The sequence below is a fragment of the Aedes aegypti genome, chromosome 2 (assembly GCF_002204515.2).
Source record: "Aedes aegypti strain LVP_AGWG chromosome 2, AaegL5.0 Primary Assembly, whole genome shotgun sequence".
Classification (NCBI taxonomy): Eukaryota; Metazoa; Arthropoda; class Insecta; order Diptera; family Culicidae; genus Aedes; species Aedes aegypti.
The window spans coordinates 320,938,252-320,963,722 of record NC_035108.1 but is presented as its reverse complement, the minus strand read 5'-3'; the positions used below and the strand labels follow the sequence as shown (position 1 = coordinate 320,963,722).

Below are 25,471 nucleotides of genomic sequence, written 5' to 3'. Positions count from 1 at the left end.
TATGCTTGTTCAGTTTTTGATTAGCGTACCATGTGTTGATTAGACGATGTCGAATAGAAGCTCAAACATGATCAATATTCAGCTATGAGAGGTTTATATTTTGCACTGGACGATTTATTCATCAATTCTAAGTAGCGCAGATGGCAAGGCATATCGCTGACGATTGGAAGGTCTCGAGTTCGAATCCAGTATCCAGGCGATTTTAAAATATGGTTGTTATATCATGATAATACAGTGATACCTCCATGAGTCGATGTTCCATGACTCGATTTCGACTCATGGAACCATACTCACGGTGTCTCTGGTAGAAAACATTGATATAAAAAAATCAGTATCGCTGAAACACCCACCAAATGAAAGCTTAGGCTTTCCCCTTTCATTTGAGACCGGTTTGGAAATGTTCTATCGGGGGGCCCTGAACATTTTTTTTTTATTTTAGTGAGAGATACGTACCATAGGTGATCTTCTTCCACCAATAGTATGATACAATGAATCGCTTGTACCATATGATGACAACTCAATCGAACGGTTGAAGGCCATGACAGATATTTCTGGACAAACATTTGAAAAGGGCTGGAGAGGTCTTGAGCCTTTTTTCAGAAACGTTGCTGTTGATCCCTTTTTAGCTCGCCCATGCAAAGTAACACCACTATCAGAAAGATTAGTGTTAGTTCTTCCTGATACTAGTATTGGTGAACGTGATCGAGTTGAATTGGGCTCAACAGCATCTTACAAAGCCATTGTTCACCAATGTCGATGTGCCCTTTTTAAATGTTTGTCCAGATTTCCATAAAACAAGCTTGTTTTTTTGGCAGTGTTGCTATTTAGTTTATTATAAATTCAATAAATAGTAAAATTGTATATTTTTAATCCAAATTTATTTATTTATACAACACTAAAATGATTGTAAATAATATTTAAAATTAAAAAAAAAAATTGAAGATTTAAAAGAATTTTAATAAATAACCCTTATTTAGGTTTATACCGTCTTAAAATTCAAATATATTTTCATAAGATAATGCTTTTTACGATTAGTAATAAACAAAGCGTTTGAGAAAACATTTACTCATGGATCATTACATTACAAATGGTTTCACAGATTACACAAATAACTAAATTGGCATCAATAGTAGGGAAATCGGCGCTGCATTGCTTAAGTTGTCTCGTTCTAAGGTGGTATAGCAAAAAAAATGGGGATTATGTCGCGTGATAAGTTTATAAATTTATTGTTTTTGGTCAACATTTTGGTTTGATAATTAGAGGTATGCCTGTTAATAATTACAATAAATATATCCCAATTTCACACCTATTAATAATTATATATATTTACGCTTCACTCTGTCAGGAGACCTGAAACATGAAACCAAAAAGCCACGAATACAATCGTTCAAAGATTTGCGTATTGTGTTTAAAGAATATGTGTCTGCAACCGTTATCAGCAATGGTTGATATTATTGAACAGCACATTTTTCACGACATCAGGATCAAAGTCTGTTATTGTCCTACAAAAATATGTCGAGCTTGCACGTTTATTCGTTCAGTAACCAATTTAAACTTTTGAATATAGCACTGTATAAATATAAATACAATTTCAAATCTACCACTCGAAGCATGTAATGATGTGAGAACAACAATCTCACCAAAACTAAAAGCAAAAGTTATGCAAAAAGTAAGTGCTAATTGAATTGGTTGGTTGTCGAATCTACACGGTTTACCACCCAATGTACAACATAAAAAAAAAACAATTGTTCACTGATGACTTGTTTTTAATTTAAAAAAAATGTGATTTGAGTACCAGATGAATGTTGCAGTTGAGCAGCTGTCTAAGGGGTTTGGATATTGCAATCGCCCCAAACATCGCCTTCAAAATCAGCAGACTTAACCTATTAGTTCAGATTTTTAGAGACAACACATCTGCGCTCTGATTTGAACGATAATGCAGAAACTGAATTAAAACCTGTAATATACTGTAATAACGTTCAGTGGTTAGTTGATTATGTGACGTCCAACCAGGGGGGTTGGCCTGGGCAGTTCAATCTGCAAACGATGAAAAAGGGTCCTTTACGGTTACCCTCTCGGTTATCGAGTATAATTCCGACGCCATCGGGACTCAAGGCCGTTGTAAAGATACTGGCGTAAAAAAATTGTTGCTGCTTGCTGTTGCTTTTGGCGTTTCAGATAAATATGGCAATATTGAGAAAATTTGGAAGACACTGTTGCTTTTGAATAATTTTAGGTGCTTCATTGCTGGAGATTTTAAAATCGTCAATCTGTTTTGCGTAATAATGGGAGATAGTTCAACATTTCCTTGCTCATACTGTACCACACAAAAAAGATCTATCCAATGTAGCTGCTCATCCACAAATACTTGGTTACATACGGGTCCGCGAAATGGAAAAGTCTCGGCTCGGACCATAAACTGGAGGAGCATGTATTTACTATCCACTGCTCGATAGATCACCCGACGAACAAAGTGTCCGCCACCTTCCTTGCATATTTCATTAGGTGTTGTCAATACAATTGACAAAAAAATTTTACATCATTCCAAATAATGTCGAGGAATAGGTAAGCATCAGCAGTTTGATTGTGTGATTCATAAAGATGACTTTAAAATTAATTCTTTTATTACGGGTGAGGATCATCAGTTGCCTAAGCCACAGCAAATGTGGATTCACCAGCTGAAACTGTCAGACGCTTTTGAAAAATCGGTATGTTTTGGAAGTAAAATGGGATCCAAGTTTGCTAGCAATTGATATTTATCGTACTGTTCTGTAAATTATCAATTTTCAATGAGAAAATGTATTTCAGGCGCTTGATCATTTTGATCAGGTACATAAAAGTTGTTATCAAAGGAGTCTGGATGATGATTTTGCAGAATGGGTTGAGAACTTTTCAAAAACGTGGATTGCTCACCCAATAGCTGGAAGTTCCATATTGGCGCTATCATATCCCGGAGTTTTGTAAAATCACAGGAAGTGGTTTGAGCAAATACGGGAAACAAGCCAGTGAAACCGTGCATTTCGATCTTCAAGTTGCATGGAATCATGTTAAGGTTCCGGAGAACTCCAAAGCATGTGATCGACAGCATCTTTGGGCTGTAGTAATGTATAATAGTGAGCATTTGTCGGCCATATTAACCGTATTTACTGTATCGATATGTCGTGTTTGTAATTGGTTTAAATAGAATGGTATAATGGTAAATTATTTTTATTAATTGGTTAACTATTCGTAGTACATTTTCTCATGGCTACCTAGATAAGCATGGAAGAAAATTACTATGTGAACCATAATTTAGAAATCAGTTCTGGAAAAAACGGCATTGTACTGTTTTGAAAAAAATGTTCAGGGCCCCCCGATAGAACATTTCCAAACAGGTCTCAAATGAAAGGGAAAAGCCTAAGCTTTCATTTGGTGGATGTTTTAGCGATACTGATTTTTTTATATTAATGTTGTTCTACCAGAGACACCGTGTACTAAAGACATAATTTCATGGTTACTATGATGGTCCCTAGAAGCAGCTTTCCAAAGAATTGCTGTTCCATGACTCGATATTTCCATGAGCCGACGGTCCCTTCAATATCGACTCATGGAGGTTTCACTGTAATTGTGTACACTACATTTGAAGCGCCATGAAAAATATTTTTTTGATTTTCATTTGTTTATAATTATTTTTGGACCAGTCGTATAAAAGTTGAACTAAATGATTGTAAAACGTTTTAAAAGCTGAAAAATAAAGTTGGAATTCAACGACATGCTTTAAAGTTTCTCCAAATTTGTGTGAACAACGCCTGAACAAAGGTTGGCCATGAAAATTATTAAAATGTTATTAAACATGATGCTGAATAAAACTGCCATAATGGTGTTAGTTAAATGAGTGAATGTTAGTTGAGTTGTATGTGTATCAAGCTTCAACTTAATAACAGATGGGGTTCGTGGTAGTACGGTTAGTATCGTCAGACATTTAAACTCATCATTTCAAGTAGTGTGGGTTCGTTTCCAGCCAGGTTTCTGCCAGAGAAACTTTACGTGAAGTAAGTTATTGGATTGTTTAACCCTTAAAATCCCGAGACGAACCATGAATGGAGACTAGAAGGTCAATTAATTTGAAATAAAGTAAATACGGTTAGTTGGTCTTATAACCCTTGGGTGAGACATCTCCTTGACCCCTCTCTCTTTTCTAGGTAACGGAAAAAGCGTGGACACGAGGGGTCTAAAACTGGCCTCAAACCGATATCTCAACATTCAACAAAGTTGTTTTATCAAGTCAAGGGCCATCTGGCGACGAAAAATCTGACAAACTTTATTTAATCATCTATATCTCAAAATCCTTATCAGCTAGAAGGTTGGTGTTTTCGGCAAAGTTATTCAGCAGATTAAGAGCTATCTAATGGCGAAAAGTCTGATTGGGAATTTACCCTCTTAATTTTCAATCTCTTCTACATCAAGATCTTTATCAGCTAAAACGTTGGTGTCTTCGGCAAAAATATTCAACAGATCGGGCTAAATAAATAATTGTGAATTTATCCGCTAAGTAGTGCTAGTGATAAATTTTCTTTAGTTGTATGTATCTCAAAATCCTTATTAGTTAGAAGGATGGTGTCTTTAGCAAAGCTGTTCAGCAGAACAAGGGCTATCTACGTCCTTACTAAGACAGCTTCTCAGCTTAGTGTTATTATAAGCATTTCCAAAATTATTGACTGAGAACTTTGTTGTCATTTTTGCATTCGTGTGTCATGTAGCAACAATCAATTTAGAGTATGCCCTGGAAAGTAGAGGAAATTCCCTATGGTAAAAGAATCTTGATCGACGGGATTCGAATTAATAATCCATGACATGGTCTTGCACACTAGCTGTGGGTGTAGCGTTGCAGCGTTTTTGGGCCCAGAACTTGTGATCTTCGAACTATTGGGAACGTTATGCTGATTTATGAAATAAGTTAGTAAATACAAAATTAAATCGAATCCGTAATGTCTCATAGTACTTGAGCCTGCAGCCTGCATGCACAAAATCAGTGAATTATGGAGGATTCTTGAAAAATTGAATGGTTTAATATAAATGAAAACATTCCAAACCGGCTTCCGGTTTTGAAATACATTTTATGCCAAGAAGTGTAAAATCTGATCTTATTCGGGAATGCTCCCAAGGGGCAGTCTTATCACCACTTTTGTGGGATCTCGTATCAGAAACGCTATATGAGGCTATTCAGTATTAGCGGTTTTCGAGCCTATGGATTTGTCGCTGACTATCTAGTTTTGATACCGCCGTGTGGGGGTATCAAAACTAGGGGGGTGGGCCTAGGGGGTGACTTTGACCGCCTCTTTCGATGCATCTCATGACTAGTTGCAACGCCAAAAAAATAATGTATGACCATCTTTTGGCTATTTGTAACGTCTTCTTGAAGCTTGACACATTATTTCCATTATTATGGCATTAGCTTGCTGTAAAAATATTGGCCCAAAGTCACCCTTATGGACCAATGTCACCCCGCACGACGGTAGTTGGTATGTACATAAGCACCCTATTTGGTCCAGCTGTCTCGAATCTTCCACTGAATTACCACACTCCAGACTGGAAGAGTTTTCGGGCTAAGATATGGCAATCCAGGTTGGACGAAAATATCCATCTAATTAATCTGGCATTCAATTGTGGTTGCAGCAAATTCATTTTTTTTCCTGCCAATTATTTAGTTTTCACATCATCCAAAGTGTTGAAAATCAAGGTGGTCCAACACAACCAGAAACCACAATTGCAATTGGTATCATCAAATCAGTTTGCCTTTAATTTGCAAAGTTCATTCCTCTACATAATTGATCGTTTTTTATGTGGAGAATACTAACGAAACCGCAAGGTCTGGATCACTCAACTGTCGTTACTGGAGGGAAGATCCATTCGGCGACCCTCAATAACACTTCATTAATATGATCAGAAACCACATCCCTAATTGGACCATATTAGACACTTTCACCCCAACAAAGTTTTTTCGGCTGACTTCAATTGAAAATGTGGTTTTCGCTCCGAACAAAAAAAAATCTGAACCAAAATTGAATGCAAATATCCTTCGCAAAAGCTTCGAGCTAATCTGCGCGTGTAATCCGGAGATTTTTTTCCGGACCGTCTGGCTGCCACTCATCACACTAACATTTCTCGAACATTTTTCCCTCCAGGATCGGTTTTACCTGTCAGCTGTTGAGCGCAAGTGGCACGCTACCTGTCTACAATGTTGCATCTGCCGGCAAACGCTGGAAGGTGCCAACTCCTGCTTCTCCCGTGATGGCAATATCTACTGCAAAACAGATTACTACAGGTGAGTTGTTTGAAGGTTTATCGTTTTTGTATTGGGAATCACTTTGCTCCTTGGACCTCGGGAGCAATTATCTATATTTATGACGAGTGCAGGGAGCTATTGGGAAGTTCAAAACTGGTAGCGGCAAACCCGTCAACGGTAACAATTTGTTGACCGAAACGGTGTCGGAGAAGTGGAGCAGCGTGAAAATGCTCGCGGCTTTTGAATATGTTTAAAAGTTTTTTTTACGGTATGGTAATTTTCTTCGAGATGACCATAGCTCCCGAGGCAAGTGGTTTAGCCAAATTTGCAACAATGTTTGGTGAAATTATGAAACATTAAATGTTGCATGGGTGATATAATTTCTATCTTTTTTTACAAACGAAAATGTTTCAACTACGATTTTTTTTCAAAATGTATTACAATACTACATTATGTAGTTTACTCGTATCCAATCAATGCGGATATACACTCCCGTGCAAAAGTTTGGGTTCACCCCCTCAAAAACATACTAAAGTGTTCTGTCCATATCTCTGTGATTACACGTCCAATTGAAACTCTTTAAGCCGCATTCGAAAGGCAAAGAGTTATTCTTACTTTGTATGTATTTTTCCAAAAACATTTTTTAAATTCGATATACTAAATTTTTAATTAAAGTTGTTACATTTTTTAAAAAAACACCCTGAAAAATCATATCTAATTTCCTCAGCATTGGGTCGACCAAAATTTCAAATCAAAGTGTCATTAGAATCGTAATCTTATATTCCTTGAAGAGACCCCACGAAATTTTGGCGGACAAATCTGGAAAGTATTCAAAATCAATGAAACAGTCAGTCAAGTCATCGTGCAAAAGTTTGGGTTCACCTCTCATTATGATGCAAATCGTGCAAAAGTTTGGGTTCACCTGATCCGCACGCAAATAATTTTTGTCAATATCTCGGCCATTTTTCAACCGATTTGAATAGTTTAAAGCTTTTTTGAGCGCAAATAATGGCGCGTACATGATTGGTCTGAGATTTCACAGATTTAAGTAAGTTCAGGTGAACCCAAACTTTTGCACGATGACTTGACTGACTGTTTTATTGATTTTGAATACTTTTCAGATTTTTCCGCCAAAATTTCATGAGTGCTCTTCAAAGTATATAAGATTACGATTCTAATGACACCTTGTTTGAAAATTTTGGTCGATCCAATGCTGAGGAAAATAGATATGATTTTTCAGTGTGTTTTTTGAAAAATGTCACAACTTTAAGTACAAATTTAGTATACAAAGTTCAAAGAATGTTTTTGGAAAAATGCATACGAAGTAAGAATAACTCTTTGCCTATAGAATGCGGCTTAAAGAGTTTCAATTGGACGTGTAATCACAGAGATATGGCCAGAACACTTTTGCATGTTTTTTAGGGGGTGAACCCAAACTTATGCACGGGAGTTTATCAAAAACGGTTATTTTTGGGACATGCCAAGTTATCTTTATTTGCTTGCAATGACTATCATTTTAATTTGCATAAATCATCAAGATCTGATATTCAACACTATAAATTAAGAGTTTTTGACCATTTGAAACTGGATGTGACTACTTGGACTTGAATCCCTGAAGAACCAGCTTTAAACTCTCGAAAAGTTGATATCAAACATAATAGTTCACTAAAATGCGTTCCAATAAGCTTGATAGAGGTGATTAGATACAAAATGGCCACTTCATCGTAGATTTGAGGCGTTCCGGGTATCATAAAATGGACATTTGTAGGATCAATCATATGCAGGAAACATGGTTATCCAACTCAAAAGGTTCACACTGATGCGTTTTTCTTAAAACTCTTACAAATAGTAGCCACATTGTAGCTGATTTCAGAAACTATCTTTGACTTGAAACTTGCCTACCTCCAGGGCCACAACAGCACAGCACCCTTTTCACTCGACCTGACCTGACCGGAATAACTCCGGCCACAGTAACATTTCCGAGTTCCTATGACCACTTTTGGAAAGTATAGATATGTGTACAAGTATACTGATAAAAAAATGAAATCCGTTATGTATTCGCTGAGCGGTGAGAGTTTTAGTATTTTTACTTTCACTCAGGCCTATACGGATTAAGAACAAGGTTTTGATCGTTATACAAATTTTCAGGTTCAGATCAACATAGCTGCTTCCGAAAAATTTACTTGCGGAATTCCTGTTTTAAATATATGTTATTCAAGATTTGAATCAAGAAGTTCCGGATATGAAACAGAATAAGCAAAGTGTTCGGTATTTAAAATTTGTTAATCAACTTTTTTATCAGCATATTCATCAGTTTACAATTATGTTTTGCAGTGACACTTCAAGCCTAAGTGTTCAGAGTGTGAGTCAAAGCGTTACTTTCTGATATTTTCAAAATATTTTTGTTTTTCAAAAATGTTTTCAAAATAGTTTGAAGATGTACGTAACATAAAAAATTGTTGAAAAGCATCGATTCATGTTCCTGACATATGATGAGGGTCCTTAAATTTAGTTACTAGTAGAACATGTCCATTTATTTTCAAAATAAATATCAAACAGTTTGACTTCGTTTGAAAAACTTGAAGAAATGGGTCTAAGGTGAAAAGTTGATTGTTATTCCGTTTTTCCAAGTTTTCCAATTAGCTTTCAATTCTGGCTTTTCTATTTTCAGAATCTGTTCTGATTTTGATACATATAGACATACAGCCATTCCATGAAAAACCGATCTAGTGGGTCACCGAATTCCGTGAAAATTTGCTATTTTGTTTCTAATCCGAAATAAGGATACAGGTGTTTTTAGATTTTTTGATAAGGGTGACCATTTCCAAAATAGGGTGACCAGAAAAAATGCGATTTTGCAATATTTTTATTATTAAAAATAAATATAACTTTTGTACCGTTCGACCGATTTTCAATTTTTTAAGACGAAATGAAAGCTAAATGACTGATTTTTTATTTTCAAAATAAAATATATATATCTCAAAAACTAAAAAACATACATCGCTGAAAATTTGACAGTAAACACAAAAATGCCTGAACTCTCAAGAAAAAGTGAGAACAACAATAGCCCCTTTGGTCCCGAGGCCTTCAAAACACGAAAAAAACGGAAATTATTGATTTTTTTCATGTAAAAAAAAAAAAGTTTCCTTAAAATTTTAAATCTTTAGCTTTTATTTCGTCTAAAAAGATTGAAAATCGGTCGAACGGTTCAAAAGTAATATTTTTTTTTTAATAAAAATTTTGCTTAATCGCAATTTTTCTGGTCACTCTATTTCGGAAATGGTCACCCTAACCAAAAAGTTCAAAAACACGTGTATCCTTATTTCGGATTAGGAACAAAATAGCAAATTTTCACGGAATTCGGTGACCCACTATATCGGTTTTTCATGGAATGGCTGCATATAGATACCAAGATATTCCAATATTCCTTACGGGACCACCTCTTGACCAAGGCTCTCGTAAATACATTTGGCAACAGGATTATTTTTACACTACCCGTCATAAAAACGGACTCACTTGACATTGCAACGCTCAAATGAATATTGAATCACCCTGAAAAGTTTAGCGTCACCTCAAAACAGGAAAATTAATGGTGTTATATCTCGAGATGTTGATGATCTATAATGGTGCCGTCTTCAGCAAAGTTGTTCAAAGACAACCGGGATAGTTTGGTTCGCAATTTTGCCATTAGGTGGTGCTAGTGAGCATGTAAAATTGAACATTTTAATCATGTGCTATTTTGTGATTCACCAGCTCTTCAGGAAAGTTGTTCAGAAGGTCAATGACATCCGAAAAAAAAAAACAGTTTGGTTAGAAATTTTGCCACCAGGTTGCGCAACTCTGAACCACTTTATATTCCAGTGATTCAATTATGATTCACTTTATTTCCTAGTGATTCAGGTTTAAATCATTGGATATTCAAAACTCGAGTTTTCTATCCTACCTGGATCAGAGGATATGAATAGCTTGAAATGCTTAATTTTATTGGCTCACTAACGGCACCAATCGAATTTTTTTTTGAATGAAAAGGTCTACCTTCCGGATGTCGTCGACATTCTGAACAACTTTTCCGAAGACACTAGTCTTTCTATCTATTGTGGATCACAAGAAGGACTTGCTTGAAATGTTCATTTTACATGTTTACTAGTACCACCTAGCGGCGAAACTAAACTGTTTTCTTCTGGATGTCCCTGACTGTCAAAACAACTTTGTCGAAGACACGAACTATCTATCTCATCTGGATTATAAGATACATGCTCATTTTAAAGCCACCTAGCGGCAACTTTAAAAATCAAATTGTTTATCTTCCGGATGTCCTTGATTTTCAAAACAACTTTGCCGAAGATTCTTACTTTCTATCTCATGTGGATCACAAGATAGAACTAGTTTATAATGCTCAATATTACATGCTCATTAGCACTGGTACACCGTTTAAAAACTTTAAAATTTGCATCGGTCTATTTGAACATCATGTAACCAAGGAAATGGATCTAGACATAATTTACATAGACTCATAGAACATGATTGGATGTAACTCGTTGTTAAGAAAATCATGAGAGCCTACGTTGTTCTATTACGCAGTTTATTCTGAGAACATAATTCTGTCTCATGGGCTTCTCTAAGACCATTAATTTTTTTTAAATGTTTTGGATTTGTAAGTAATCAAGATATCATTTTTGTTACACAGCTTTTATCTGGGGATACAGTTTTGCTGAAGAGTATACGCATCAATCATCTTTAAATTGGGTTAATATGAGCCATCATCGCTATTTTTTTCTGTTAACAATTTCTCCCTCATTTGGGTAATTCATTCGATAGTTTATTGCGCCTTGCTCATCTTTCCGTTGTTGGCTTTCAGTACCGCTACGTCATTCAACTAATGACCTTGTTGATGGAATACTTTCATAATAAATTGTTTCCATGCGTTTCACCCTCAACAAAAACAATCACCCTAGCATCCAATACCGCCGCCAACATCGTGGAACCACAATCCAATAAATTCATCCACCTCAAAGCAAAGATCATAAACTTAATCCCTGATCGCTGACATGACATAATAATTTTCTACTCGCTACCTCAATATTTTACTCCGAATTTATCGACGCTGGTACCCTCCGCGCCACATTGTAGCAAACCTAGCTTTTGAGAAGTTCGAAAACGCTACCACTACTCACTGACCGGGACAACGATGACGGACGACGAACCCTGCTGCACGAAAGCACCTGTTGATTACGGTTTCCACCTTTGCTTTTGTTTCGGACGGACCTCTTCATCCCATAAACTCCATTCATATTCAACCGCGCACTGAGTCCCCTGTGTGGTAGAGGCCACGTTGCAAGCCCACATCGAGGTGCTTCTCATGCTTGCGCCCAGAATTTATGTTCCATTTATCAGAAAATTACTAAATAATGAAGATATGAATTCATTAAGAGCGGAATTTATTTCATTTCTATAATGCAGAAACATACGGAGCGCCGTCAGTAGCATGGGGATTGCTTACCTACAGCCGAAATTTACAAGCTGTTTCCGAATATTTATAGAGTGTAACGCCGCAGCAGTCAGCTGATGGGATGTGAGTCGCCAATGATTTGAGTCCTTTTGCTTCCTCTCCCTGCCTGTGTGTATGTGGACGATTGTTGCAGACAGACAGACAGACAGGATTGGGACAGGAAACTGTTTATCTAAATGACCGTTTAGTGCCCGGGAAATGGGCGATGATTAATGACCGGTGTTGCGATTCGGATTGTTGATAGTTGGCAGTCAGTGGTTGTTTAAATTGAAATTAACCTTGTTCTTCCGGCGCAAAAAAGTGTTTCGTCAGAAATGGATTGATAGAGTTAGCAGAACTCTCTGTTATATTTTATTTTGGATTCCATATTAGGTTGATTCATACGAATTATTTCCAGTAAAAATTGAATTTCAAATGGTTTGAACTGTATCTGCTTTCAATAGTTCAGAATCATGAATCAATTTTCCTTATTATTTTCAAAGTATAATTTAACAAACTACACTGACTATTGTGGAATCTTCTAGAATCACAGAAAATGTAACTCATTAGTACTATACCAGGGAGGGAGTTCAGAATCATTTTCAATGTCTTATTTTGAATCCTTTGCAGAGCCTTCTTCCTAGTATTACAACAGTGCTTCCATATTGGTACAGCAAACAACATGGATAGCCGGAAAATTTGCTTGAATATCAAAAGCTTGTTCTTAAGACAAAGTTTCGATTTTCTATTAATAAGTGGATACAGACATTTTATATGTTTGTTACATTTGGCATGAATGCCCGCAATGTGATTGTTGAAGGATTATTTTTTATCTAGCTTGAGCCTTAGATGCTTAACTTCATCTGACCAATTTATTGGAACCTCTCAACTACTGTCTAATCTAATCTCTATTCTAATGTCTACTTGAAGGTTCCAAATACGAGCTTTTGATTTATGTGGGAATATTATATTAGTTGAGTTTTGGAAGCATTCGAAGAAATCTTACATTTTTGCAAAATATTCAAATTTGTTTGCAATCTACTGCAGATGACACACAGGCTTCATGCTTTGCAGAGAGGTTTGTGCCATCCGCAAACAAAGATTTTTGATATCCCTGGGGTAACTCAGGTAAGTCAGATGTTAAAAAATTATATAAAATTGTTCCCAAAATGCTGTCTTGAGAAACACCAGCTCCTAAACGAAGTCTTTAAGACTATTTAATATAATTAACCTAAAGTGTACGATTTGACAGATAGTTTTGGATTATTCTAACAATGTATGTTGGAAAATTAAAGTTTTTAAATTTTACAATCAAACCTTTACATTAAACACAGTAGAATGATTTTTCTATGTCTAGAAGAACAAAACCAGTCGAATAGCCTTCAGATTTGTTGGAACGAATCAAATTTGTTACACGTAAAAGTCGATGAGTGGTCAATTGTCCATGTCGGAATCCGAACCGGTCATTGGCAAAAAATGAATTTTCGTTGATGTGGACCATCATTCTATTCAAAATGATCTTTTCAAAAAGTTTACTGATAAAGGAAAGTAAACTGATTGTATGTACGCTAGCTGGAAGCTTCTGCAGAATTTTTGTCAGGTTTTCAAATCGGTACAACCTTGGCATTTTATCATTTGTCAGGAAAATATGCCAACTGAAAACATTTGTTAAATATATCAACTAAGAATGATAAGCTACTTTCTGGAAGTTTCTTGACGAAGATGTTTTTCATCATCACCAGGAGCTTTCATATTTTTTTATTTTTTGAATAATAGTTCTCACTTCTTCCAAATCAGTATCCCAGAAATTTTCGAAAACGTACTCTTGATTGAGAATATTTTAGAAATTCTAAATAACTTGATTTTTCATTGGACTAGTAAGTCCTAAATTTAAATTGTGCGCGCTTACAAGCTGTATAGCAAGTTTTTGAGCTTTTTCGTAATAAGTTAGTAACAATTTGTTTTCCTCTTTTAATGCCGATATTGGCTTCTGAGGTTTTTAGATAATTTCCAAAAAAGCTAAGAGCCAGGGTGAAATTAAAAATAATTGCCTTTTTAATTGCCAATTAAAACAATTGCGTTGAAATTGCCTTCTCCTCACGTTTTTAAGGCGGATCAAGAGTTTGAGATCATCTTCTATAATCACGGATTCAAATTTTACTTTACATTTTGGAATTGCAATGCTCCTGGCTTCAACAATGGAATTTGTTAAAGTTTCAAGAGAATTGTCAATATCAAGTTTTGTTTGTAAAGAAATGTTAACATCGAGATTAAAGTCAATATATGTTTCATATATATTCCAGTCGGCTCGAAAATAACTGAAAGTGGAGCTGATAGGATTGAGAATCGTTTCATGGGATATTTGAAATGTAACAGGGATATGATCAGAATCAAAATCAGCATGAGTAATCAAGGTGACTAGAGTTGATTAAGACTAAATCAATCGTAGATGGGTTTCTAGGAGAGGAAAAACATGTAGGGCTATCAGGGTATTGAATTGAGAAATATCCTGAAGAGCACTCTTTAAACAAAATTCTGCTATTTTATTTGCTTTGCGAATTATTCCATGAGCGATGTTTGGCATGAAAGTTACCAAAGACAAAAAAATGACTTATTGCGAGTCAATTTGCGCAAGTTATTTTGAAGCAAATTAAATGGCTGTCCAGCACAGTGAAAAGGCAAATAGGCAGTTAAGAAAGTATATTTACCAAGCTATGTTTCAACAGAAACACCTAAAGTTTTAAATGACGAAAACAGTTGATGTTTTATACGCCTATGAATGATGATTGCAACTCCCCCACATGCCCCATCAAGTCGATCATTACGATAAACAAAAAAGTTAGGATCTTTTTTAAGCTTGGATCCAGGTTTTAAATATGCTTCGGTAATAACTGCTATATGCACGATATTAGCTGTAAGAAAATTTAACAGCTCGTCATCTTTACCATTCAGCGAACGAGCATTCCAATTTAAAATATTTAAATTATTATTTGGATCCATTAGAAAAACATAATCCAATAACAATTTGATTTGTAAATTTTACACCTACTTGGACTGCTTTAGTCATAGTGGTGGCTTTGAACATTGCATCAATCATTAGATTCAATTAATCAGTTAGAAAATTAAAATCAGAGGCAGACATATCACTTGAAGTGGGTACATTATCTGATGATTTTCCGTTAGAATTTTCGGTAGACGAAGAGGCGAAGTAGAAGTTTCCTTTGACGGCAGGATTTTTTCCATTTGATTTGAAACAATTAGAATGGGTACTCATAGTATGAATAGGGGAGGAGTTCAAATTACCTGCTACGATATCGGCAAAGGATTTTCCTTGGGTAGATACATTCGAAATTAAAAGATTCGATTCGGCTACCCAACAGGACGGATTAAAATTAGTTTGTGAATAAGCATGATTATAATCTTCCTGATGGGTATGATTCCTAATCAAGCGATCGTTAACTGAAATATGAGCATTGTTCAAAACTATATCTGGGAAATTCCGGAAACGACCGTTATCGTAACGGGTATTATATTTCATCTGCCTGGCACGAGCCTCGACGGATCACCTACGCGAAGGGCAAGCCCAAAAATTTGCCCCGCAATTGAACTTATCGGTATCTTCCTTCACTGGACAGACGTTCTAAGCGTGAGAAAAACCTCCGCAAATCAGGCATTTAGCATCCATGCGGCAATTTTTTGTGCCATGACCCCACTTTTGGTTTCTGGAAATTTTGTCTAAAGACCTTTCAAGACGACTTTGAACAAACGTTCAGTTTTGTCGTCATAAGTAAAACATTTGTTCTTCTTCTCTTCAAGATGTTTAAGAAGAAGTTCGCGATCTTTAAGAGTTTCCGGCAAAACGCGACAGTCTCCTTTCTTTGCGATTTGGAAGGAAACCTTGATTCCTCTAATGGAGTTCAAGATATCCTGCCTGAATCCCCCAAATTTGGAACAACTGACCACGATAGGCGACACTCTTTGCTTCCTCACTTGAATCAAAGAACCTGGGCTAGAGACTGCTTCGGTTTGGTGTTCGAAAAATTTGATGAAACTGATTGCTAATTTCGAATTATCAACATTATTCATTTAACCCTTGGAAGAAAGTTCACATTCCGGAGAAATGTCCTTCCTTCCATTCTTGCCACGTTTAGTGACAGTTTTAAATTACACTTTTTTGGAAGGAAGTTGTGAATTCAGAGATTCACCCTTCTTTTTGTTTGTAGTTGCAATCATGTTTAGTGAATAAACGAAAGAAGACGATGACCATGATTTCTCAATTTTTCGACGATGCTGTCCGGCACTGGATGATATCTCTCCATGTTGCTGAAATGAATTCCTGAAAAAATATATCACAACGAGATCGACACCTTGAAATTACTTGGTCCTCAATCAATCGCAATTTAAATGCCCATAATCACATTTTACAACACGCAAAACAAATCACTCTCACAAGTTTAACAAGCCCAATAAAATTTTCTTTTTTCCACGCTATCACACGATTTGTACCGGTTGATTGTCTAAAAACCTTTGCTGATAATGCAAAATATATAACCCGGAAAATTGCTCCTTCACGCGAAATCTTACGATCCCCACCCACAATCAGCGAAGGCATTTCCTAGGCGAATCAGAGCCATCGTAAAAATTATCATTCAGAAATAAAACCGCCATCGCCGTATCCACCTTCGGTCGTAAATCTCAAAGCCAGTGATGTGCAAAAAAATAGCCATCTTGAGCCCCTTTCAGCAGCGTGGGGCTAGGTATTCCCATAGCAGTCAGCGTGGTGTACGTCTTATATTGCGCCATCATCCGGCGCTCTGAACCTCGGTAGATTCAATTCAATTCAACGATTCACCTAGAATCAATGGGTCCGCTGTAAAGGGTGTAATAAAAGTTTGCCGAATTTATTATTTTACACTTTCACGGTGTGTAGAAGGCTCGCGGTATTGTGGCGAATTAGTTTATGACTGGATTGTGGAGGTTTTTTCAGCGAGTAAAATATCTCACCCTATCTGAATAGCGACATTCATGAGTACTGAGGTGAGATACTTCTCAGTTGTAAAGAGGGAATTGTTAGAAAAATTGTAGTTTGGTTTACTTCCGACTCAATCCAGAGCTAATAAACTTCAAAGATGAGCAAAATAGTGTTACCAACAGAAATGGAGCTTGTTGCTTGAAATTTGCGTCCCATAATGGCATCAAACAGTGTCCCTAAAATGTGGTCTCAATTGCAGATATCCAACACGTGTGAGACCATCTTTTGTGTTGCTGGACAAATTTTCTTGACTTGTGGTACTTTCGATGTAAATCGTTATTACAATTTCTAAAAGATCGTATCACTTCGTATAGACCCCCTAACTCAAGAGTAAACAGCATTTTTCTAGTAACTTTTGTCACAGACTGTAACCTACAACATTGTTTCTGGAATCTTCACTGAAGAATCCGTTCTTAGGTGAAAAGTAAAAACCTGCAGCAGAAGTTCTGCTGATCAATCTTAACCAAGTGTTGCACTCAATTAACAGTTTCGAGCATTTTAGGCCACCAGACGCCGCACGATTTTGGGCAGATAACAGGTCCACGCCCGGTCACGAAACGAAACCCGGCCGTGTGATCCTGACCGTGATCCGGAACGGTTTCAAACTTGCAGAAATTGCAGCTTTCGTGTGACGGAAGACAGCACCTTGCCAACAGCCGGCCCCAAAACTCCGCAATGAATATTGAAAAAAGTGTTATCCAAGGACGACCAGTTCAAGAACCGATAAGTGCTGGACGGAGACCCAGGCCTCACAAACGGTTGCAAAAAAAAAAAACTGAGAGAAAAGAAACGCCTTGCGTGTCTCGAAATGCAGATCAACCAAACTCACCACGAGTGCCCTCCTTATCTGCGTTGGTTCGGTTGGTCTCAAGGAAAAGAATTCATCAGCACGTCAGCGGGATTTTTGGCACCAACTAACAGTGGTTCTGAGGGAATCGAAGAGAGAGGGGTACACAGTGGTTCAGATTTAAAAAAAAAAAACATGGCGTCAATTTAAGATCTTCAACGTTTAACTACTTTTAGCAATTAAAAGCGTTTGGAGCATGATTTAGAATTAAATAATTTATTGTGAGCATAATGACCATATTTTGATTTTCATAGAACGAAATTACTGCTATCAAACATTTTGAGGCTCTCAAAATACTAACGGTTACGCAAAATTAGGCAAGTGGAACTTCTTCAATCGATTAGTAGAATTTCCTTAGGAAATTGCCTACCTTTAGACGTATTCCGCTGTTCAAGGTGTTTTTAATTTTAAAATAACTCAAAAAGTAAATGAGATGTAAGCATTTGGACATCATATTCGGCTTCAGGGGCCATGATTTAAGTAAGTAACGAAATTATTAATATTACCGAACGTTGTTACATGGTTGATCAATGTTACCCCATATCAGCTAAATGAAAAAAATACATAAAACATTTTTGTAAACATGCTTAAATCTTAAAAAAAAAAAACAAAATACAGTATATAGTCACGAGCTATGGGTGGCAGTACTTGTTTTAAAAATATTAGACTCACAACATTGACATTTGTGGATGAAATATTCAAGAAGCATCCTAAAATCTGATCAATGTTACCCTGGATTACGGTACTTTCATATGAAGCATCCGCATTTTAACTTCTTTACATGCAAGTTGCGTTTCAATGCCCACAACTCGAAAAGATTAATCTCAGTTGCGCTAAAGTTGCACTAAACTACGTGTTTGACAGCCAGCAGTTTTTTTTTTTCAATTGAGTTGCACCTTACGTGCCATGTAACATCGAAAAGATGTTCTAGCAAATAGCTTGTTTAAATGATGTTTCTTATATGTTGCGCGAAAGTTTTTGAAAATATTGAACTTGTATTCTTTGTATTGTTAAGTAATAAGCAATATATAGTTAATGTTGTAACTTTAGTAGTGCACTGGTCAAGTTATCGTTCGAATCACTAGTAGAGTGGTGAGTGCAAGAGAAGATTAACGATTCACTAAAATATAAATATGTTGCAAGCAGACTCCACCTCTTGCACTTTTTGCGTTGCTATTCATTGCAAATGTAGGTAATGTTTTCATCAAAAACTGTGATTAGTTTCAAGAGATATATTTATTCTTGAGTTGAAACAAACAGTGCTCTTTGGAATGATTTAAAGTTATTAATACTAACATGTTACCGTTACGCCAATAAATTACATTCACCAATACAATTGAAATATGTATCTTATTGTTAATATAACCATATTTATCACAATCATTATTCGAACAGCTTGTCAACTTCACTCTGATCGTATCCCGCAAACACATTTTCATAGATAATATCTCAAATCTTCCGAACTATTGTAGTTTCCATTAGCACTTCTATACTGCAGGATATTTAAATGTTAGCAATCTACTACCTACTACCAGGTAGTAGCCTGACATGCAGTTTTTTCGACGTTAATTTGATTGCATGGTGTAGAAGATCTACACAGTTAAAAATAATGAAGATTACACGTCATGTAAACTTCATTTATGCGATGTAAACATGACGTCATGTAAATTTAAGTCCGAAATCATGTAAAAATGAGTTTTATGTCATGTCATCACACAGAATCCTGATGGGTTACATGACGTATAATTGAAGTTTACATGACATAGCATGTAAATATCCATGCTTTTCCACGCTCCAATTATGTGCATTATATGTCTCAGAAATTTACACGTTTCGTTCGAACTGTGTATGTAACATAAGTATTCAAAGCCCTCAATGTGTATCACCCTAATTAATTGCAATACCAATGCATTGCCTAAATACTCAGTTAGATGTAGAGATGCAAGAGAACTCGTGAGTAATTAGTGTAAGTAAGTGCTTGTCCGCGACTTTGATTACAAAGTGGGAAAGCAGATCCCGGTTCGGTGGCCGTATCAGGCCAAGTGATAGTGCTAAACTTGTGCTCTGGTGAAAGAGCAAAGCTAGCGAAAGGGTTCCCCCATTTTTAGCCACACCGCTGGCCTTGTAATTGCCGTTTAGTTCGGCGAAGAAAACCCTTCGATCCAGCGTATACAGCCGATTGGCTCGTACACATGGACTACTGCAGACTACTGCGAACGTTTTCGATAAGTAATAGAAATTCGAAATTACACTCAAAATTTATTTTACTATGTATTTTTATATTCATAGTTTTTTACGTGTTTCCATATAAATCAAATTTCAGAGTGTCGTTTTTCGACATAAAATATATTGAATGAGTTCAGTAAACACGTTTGAGTAAAACTATAAATTATGATTTACACTCATTTTTGTTTTTGTGAAAAACCTACGAAAAACCCTAAGTTTTCATCCTCTATGTCTGCAAAACAATGTTCAAAGCAATGACATCTAGTTTTTGTGGCATGCATTCTTTTGTAGAAATCTTGTGAATATGTTTGAGCAGAAATAGTAAATTTTGGACACACGCATTTTTTTTTACTAAAAAACTATGGAAATACTTACTCGAGTTTCAAAACGATGACATGTAGTTTCTCTACATAAATTTGATTGTAGAGAAACAGTGCGTATGATTGAGTAGAAAAGTAAATGTTGGTTTTAGATCTATTGACCATATATAGTAATTTTAGATCAAACTCAAAAATTCTTGTGTTTTAAATATCTAGGAAACATTCTTGCTCCAAGCCTGTTTGCCAATAAAACAAAACTCATGGCGATGACACGACAAATTTAGAGAGTAGTATTTCTATTTCTACTCAAACATGTTAACTGGAAACGTATGCCGAAAAAAACTACATGTCATCGCTTTGAAATTTGATTTATAGGCAAATAGGCTAAAAAATAGGATTTCTTTAAGTTTTTAAACCAAAGCAAGTTTTAAATGTAATCTAGAATTTCTCTTTCTACTCAAAAACGTTCAGTAGTCTACACTGTTATCAAATTAATGTCGAAAAATCTACATATAAGTGCATTTAATTTTGGTTCGTTGGCAAACAGTTAAGAATAAATTTTTGTGTTATTTGAATTAGGGGGGTCTGTAGCCTTGAGGTTACGCTTCCGCTTCATAAGCGGAAGGTCATGGGTTCGATTCCCAGCCCCTCCCCAAAAAACCCGTCCAGCCACCAGAAGACTCCTCACGGAGCACATCCATCCTCCGTCAGTATCAGATGGTGACTGAGACAAACTGACCCTCTTCGCAGGCAGCTAGCCTCACTAATAGCAGAGCTCTCTCCTACCTGCTCGCTGTGAGAGTAAAAGAGTAGGAGAGAGTGAAACTAGATGTAAATATAGATAAGTTGAAAATAGATCTGTATCGATAAAGCAGCTACAGAGCAACTGAGTCCGGCACAGTAGTGGCCACGAGCACGGAGTGCCTAAAAAAAAAGTAATTTGAATTTAGAGTGTAATCCAAAATTTATAGTTCTGCTCAGACACGTTCTCTGCAATTCTGCTAGCAAATTTGTGTCGAAAAATTTCAAAATTATACCATTGAACAACATGACAGAAGCAAGTTTGTTTCTAAAATGTTCCTACCAAGAGATAAAACTGATCTAGATCAGTTATAATTTTTTAGATCAGATCCAAGGGGGTCAAAATGTAGTGCAATTAAGTCCAAAATACTTTGGCGAAGTTCCTAAGCCTCCCCAGTGAACCTTGTATCGTATAAGAATGTGCATCCAAAATCACATATTCGTACGTCAAAAATCAAAATCGCACAAGATGCCAAATTAAACGCTATCAATGTCAACACAAGTTGTAAATAGATCCCTAATACGATTCATAAACGACAATCTGTGTTAACAACAAAACATTTCGTAAATAGTGCAACATAGAATCGCGTAAACTTGTATCAACTGACAGATCATATATCAATCCAGAAAGCATCGTATGAAATCGCAATAACTTAGCAAAAATTGCCACCCAAACTTCCCTAGTAGCACACATGTTATAATTGATGCAGAATAACTCTTATATGACCAGATCTGGTCATATAAGAGTTATTCTGCCTCTATTATAACATGTGTGTTACTCGGGTTGGCATCTGCTGACGATGGGCCTCAAAGAACAACAAAGTATGTGTCGCTGTACATGAAACGTGTATTAAAATTGGCAAATCATGACCTGTACATTATGAAACCCTTGGTGGTACAGTGGTAAGGCGTTCGATTACCAATTCAAAGGTCCCGCGTTCATGGCTTGCTGGAAACTTTTTTTTTATTTTCATTTATGTGGCATCGTATATCTGATCGCAGAAAAAAGTCTGAAAAAATCGTGCCAAGTACGCATATAGCCTCCACTTTGGTAGGTATATAGGCTTTTCATGCATTCTATACGATTGAATTGATTCATATAGAATGATGTATAACAAAAGTTATACCAACCAAAATGTTGACTGGGTTCAGCATGTATATCCAGAGCATCAAAGGTTTTGGCACGCGAATTCCGTGAAAAATCTGCTTTGTTAGGGATGCTCAAAACAGCTAGCTTTACATGCATTATTTTTCTAGGTAGCTAGGGCCATTTGGGTTTGAACGACCTAAACTAATACAATTTGGCACGATTCTAATTAATTAACTCATTACGCGTGCTAATGCCACATCAGTGTGCGAAAATAATGTATTGGTTTTATTGCTTTAGGGGAAATTTGAACACCCCTAGGAACATTTTTTTCTTATCGTACTTAACTATGGAATATGGAAATGAGACACGTGAAAGAGTTATGAAAATCGATTTGGCCGTTGCTGAGATATGGCTGATTGAAATTTAAGGTAAATTTGATCCCGAGGCTCGTAGTGTTGATATTATTTATTACCATATTATTTCTAGTTGTTACGGATTCATTTGTTGTGTTAATGTGCAGATTTTTGAATGTCGATTCCAGAACAGGTTGTCTGAGAGTAGGCTTACCAGAAAACATATTTTAGAAAGGAGGACATTTTGGTTTACTGGTTTTGGAAAAGAAAGAATTTTTAATAAATATTGACTGGTGGCTAGTGAACTAGTGGCCAAAGTTTTGCACGATGACTTGAATGACTGTTTAATTTATCTATATAAATAAAAATGGAATGGTGTTTGTATGTCACGAAATGGCTCACGAACGGGGCAACGGATTTGGATGATTCTTTTTCCATTTTGTTCGTCAAGGGTTCCGACGTGTTTGTGTGTATTAAAGTTCCAGGATGTTCACCGGGAAAGTAGGAAAAACGGGACTGAACGGAACTGTCATTTTGTATGGAACGATTCATAGCGGTTTTCAACAGCCTACTTGATGGCAAGACAAAGTTTGCCGGGACCACTAGTTTTAAATATTTTTTAGATTTTTCCTCCAAAATTTTGTTAGTGATCTGTAAAATATATAAGACTACTATTCTAATGAAACATTGATTTAAAGTTTTGTTCAATTCAATGCTGAGGAAATCAGCCATGTTTTTCAGTGTTTTTTTTTGAAAAATGACTCAACTTTAAATAAAAATTGAGTACCTATACAAAATTTTGTATGCTTTTTTATGGGGTGAACCAAAACTTTTGCAAGGGAGTGTATGCTTGGAAATTTAAATTTTTCCAGCTTTTCGAAAACTGCACCTCTGTGCAACGGCGTCATGAATCTCCCACTTGTTGCACTCCAGAGGCTCGGCTTCGGTCTCATCCCCTCTGGTGCGGGCGGTTCAGAACTCATCAAAGAGGACCAACATCATCATCATCATCGTGACGGACGCCCCTCGACTACCACCGGTAGCTACCCACTCTGAATGATGAGTTTATTGCAACAAATTTTCCTCGCTGCTAATACGTCGTCTACCTACTAGTGGCTTAGTTGTTATGCAAATGAGTTACCAGGCTGCAACTAATAAGTGTACACGGCAGAGTTAACAAGTTGGCTACATTGTTCGTTAACATGCGCACCAACCCCACCTCCCGGTCCGATGCGCGATGATGAGTCGATGCTCGGAGCAGAACGAATTTTAATTGTAGCATATTCGTGACTATCGGCGATACGAAGGATGTTTCGGAGTTCCGTCCGGTCGGAGTCTTGTCACAACGGCTGCTTTTCATGGCGAATTATGACAGATCAGCTCTTGATTGGGTTTAATGAAGCTTGCGATGGGAAGATGGGTTGGATTTTACATAATTGAGAGATTTGATAAAACGGTTTCGTACCATTCCAGTGAATATAACTGATTGCTTTGGGAAGATCGTAATAGCATAAGTCTGTTAGATATGCATGCATCGTAACGACGTTCATGGATCCGACACAAATAGTTTAATTATTACCGATACAAATAATACTTTAACATGAAGGTAGCAATAAGGGGTCACTTGTTTACTGATATTGTAAAACGCGACAGTATCATGAGCAAAAACATTTCTTAACCCCTAAAACACTAGATCCAGGTTTTTTAACAATACTCTACATGTTTTTATGTGGACGTAAAGCAAAAAAGATTAAAAACTCCTTCCCTATGTATCAAGAAAACAATTGTAAGAGAAAGAGAGTGCTTCTCAATTGCATTTAAATCACGAATTGGAAGTCTTATTACCCTGTTGAATGCCGCCACCGACACATGTCCACGGATCCATATAAAACACGGTTGTATAGATTCGAACAGGTACAGCGGATCCCAACCACGGCGGACATGTGTCCAATCCATTGCAATGGCACAAAGCCACCCGTTGTTTTATGACGCTGGTTGAAAAATAAATTTATTTCCATCCACGCGCCCCGTGGCGGTGGCAATTCAGCTCGCCCCATTATAGCTCAAGAGCCGAACTCCCTCTATTGGCAGGGGGTGGACTCTCACTCGCAGATGTGTGCAATAGTCGTAAATCCGGCGAAGCCAACAACGCTTTCGCCACTGCACGGCTCTGGTCTCATATCCGTTCTGCTGGATTGATGTTCCATAAAAGCGCAGCCCGAGTCCTAAACTCGTCGAATTTAAGGCAGTGGGCTCGGTCTGCTGACAGGTTGATGGTCACTGATTGTCCGCACGGTTGACTTTCTAGAGGGGATCTGCGCTTGCCCCTTTGGTGACAACGATGACTCTGCTCGTAAAAGCATAACTGTCCTATATGAAAATAGCACTCGTAGCTTGAAGTTTGTATTGTCATACAAATATTCAAACATTTTCAATGCCGTATTCATTTAGCACCACCTTGCGATGGAAAAAATTGTTGTTTCGAAAATCCATTGGGACAGTTATGCTTCCATGGGCAGACTGGCCTTGCTTCTGGTACACAAGCTGTAGGTACAAGATAATCTGACGTGTAGGAGATAATTCGGAAAAAGTCCATCCCAACGTAATGAATGCTTCCGGCAATGGTTTCACGACATTTGAAAGGCAAAACCCCAGCATTCCGCATGGCTGCGCTAAAAATTCAAAACCTCATGAATTTTCATAGACAACAAGAGCAAAAACTATTAACTGTCATCCAGGTTATAAACCATCGTAGTCGAGTCATTGCGCTTCCCAAGCCTCGAGGCGTGATTTATCGCCTCGGGGCCTTTTCCCCTCTCTAAGCGTTAAGGCATTCGAGTTCAACATAGGACACAATTTCAGCTTGTCCAGTCTGGCAATATCTCTGCTCGCTGAATCGCTTTCCTAATATTTTGATAATGTGACACTGAAGATTTATGATTTCGTACCGCGCTTGTGTGCTCTCTAGATGAATGAATTTTTATGTTCTTTGTTGCGTTGTTGGTCTATTCTCCGGCTGAGTTGTATGCCAGCAACGGGAACAAGTGTG

The 25,471-nt window shown here is 36.9% G+C and overlaps 1 protein-coding gene across 3 annotated transcripts in view; it reads left to right on the top strand.

Moving 5' to 3' along the window:
- Positions 1–25,471, top strand: part of LOC5565277 (protein apterous) — a 237,238-nt gene that overhangs the window by 45,435 nt on the left and 166,332 nt on the right. For all 3 annotated transcript variants that reach the window (XM_021845799.1, XM_021845800.1, XM_021845798.1), the window contains one exon: positions 6,165–6,304. In XM_021845799.1, the coding sequence (XP_021701491.1) occupies positions 6,165–6,304 (140 nt within the window). The remainder of the gene's footprint in view (positions 1–6,164; positions 6,305–25,471) is intronic.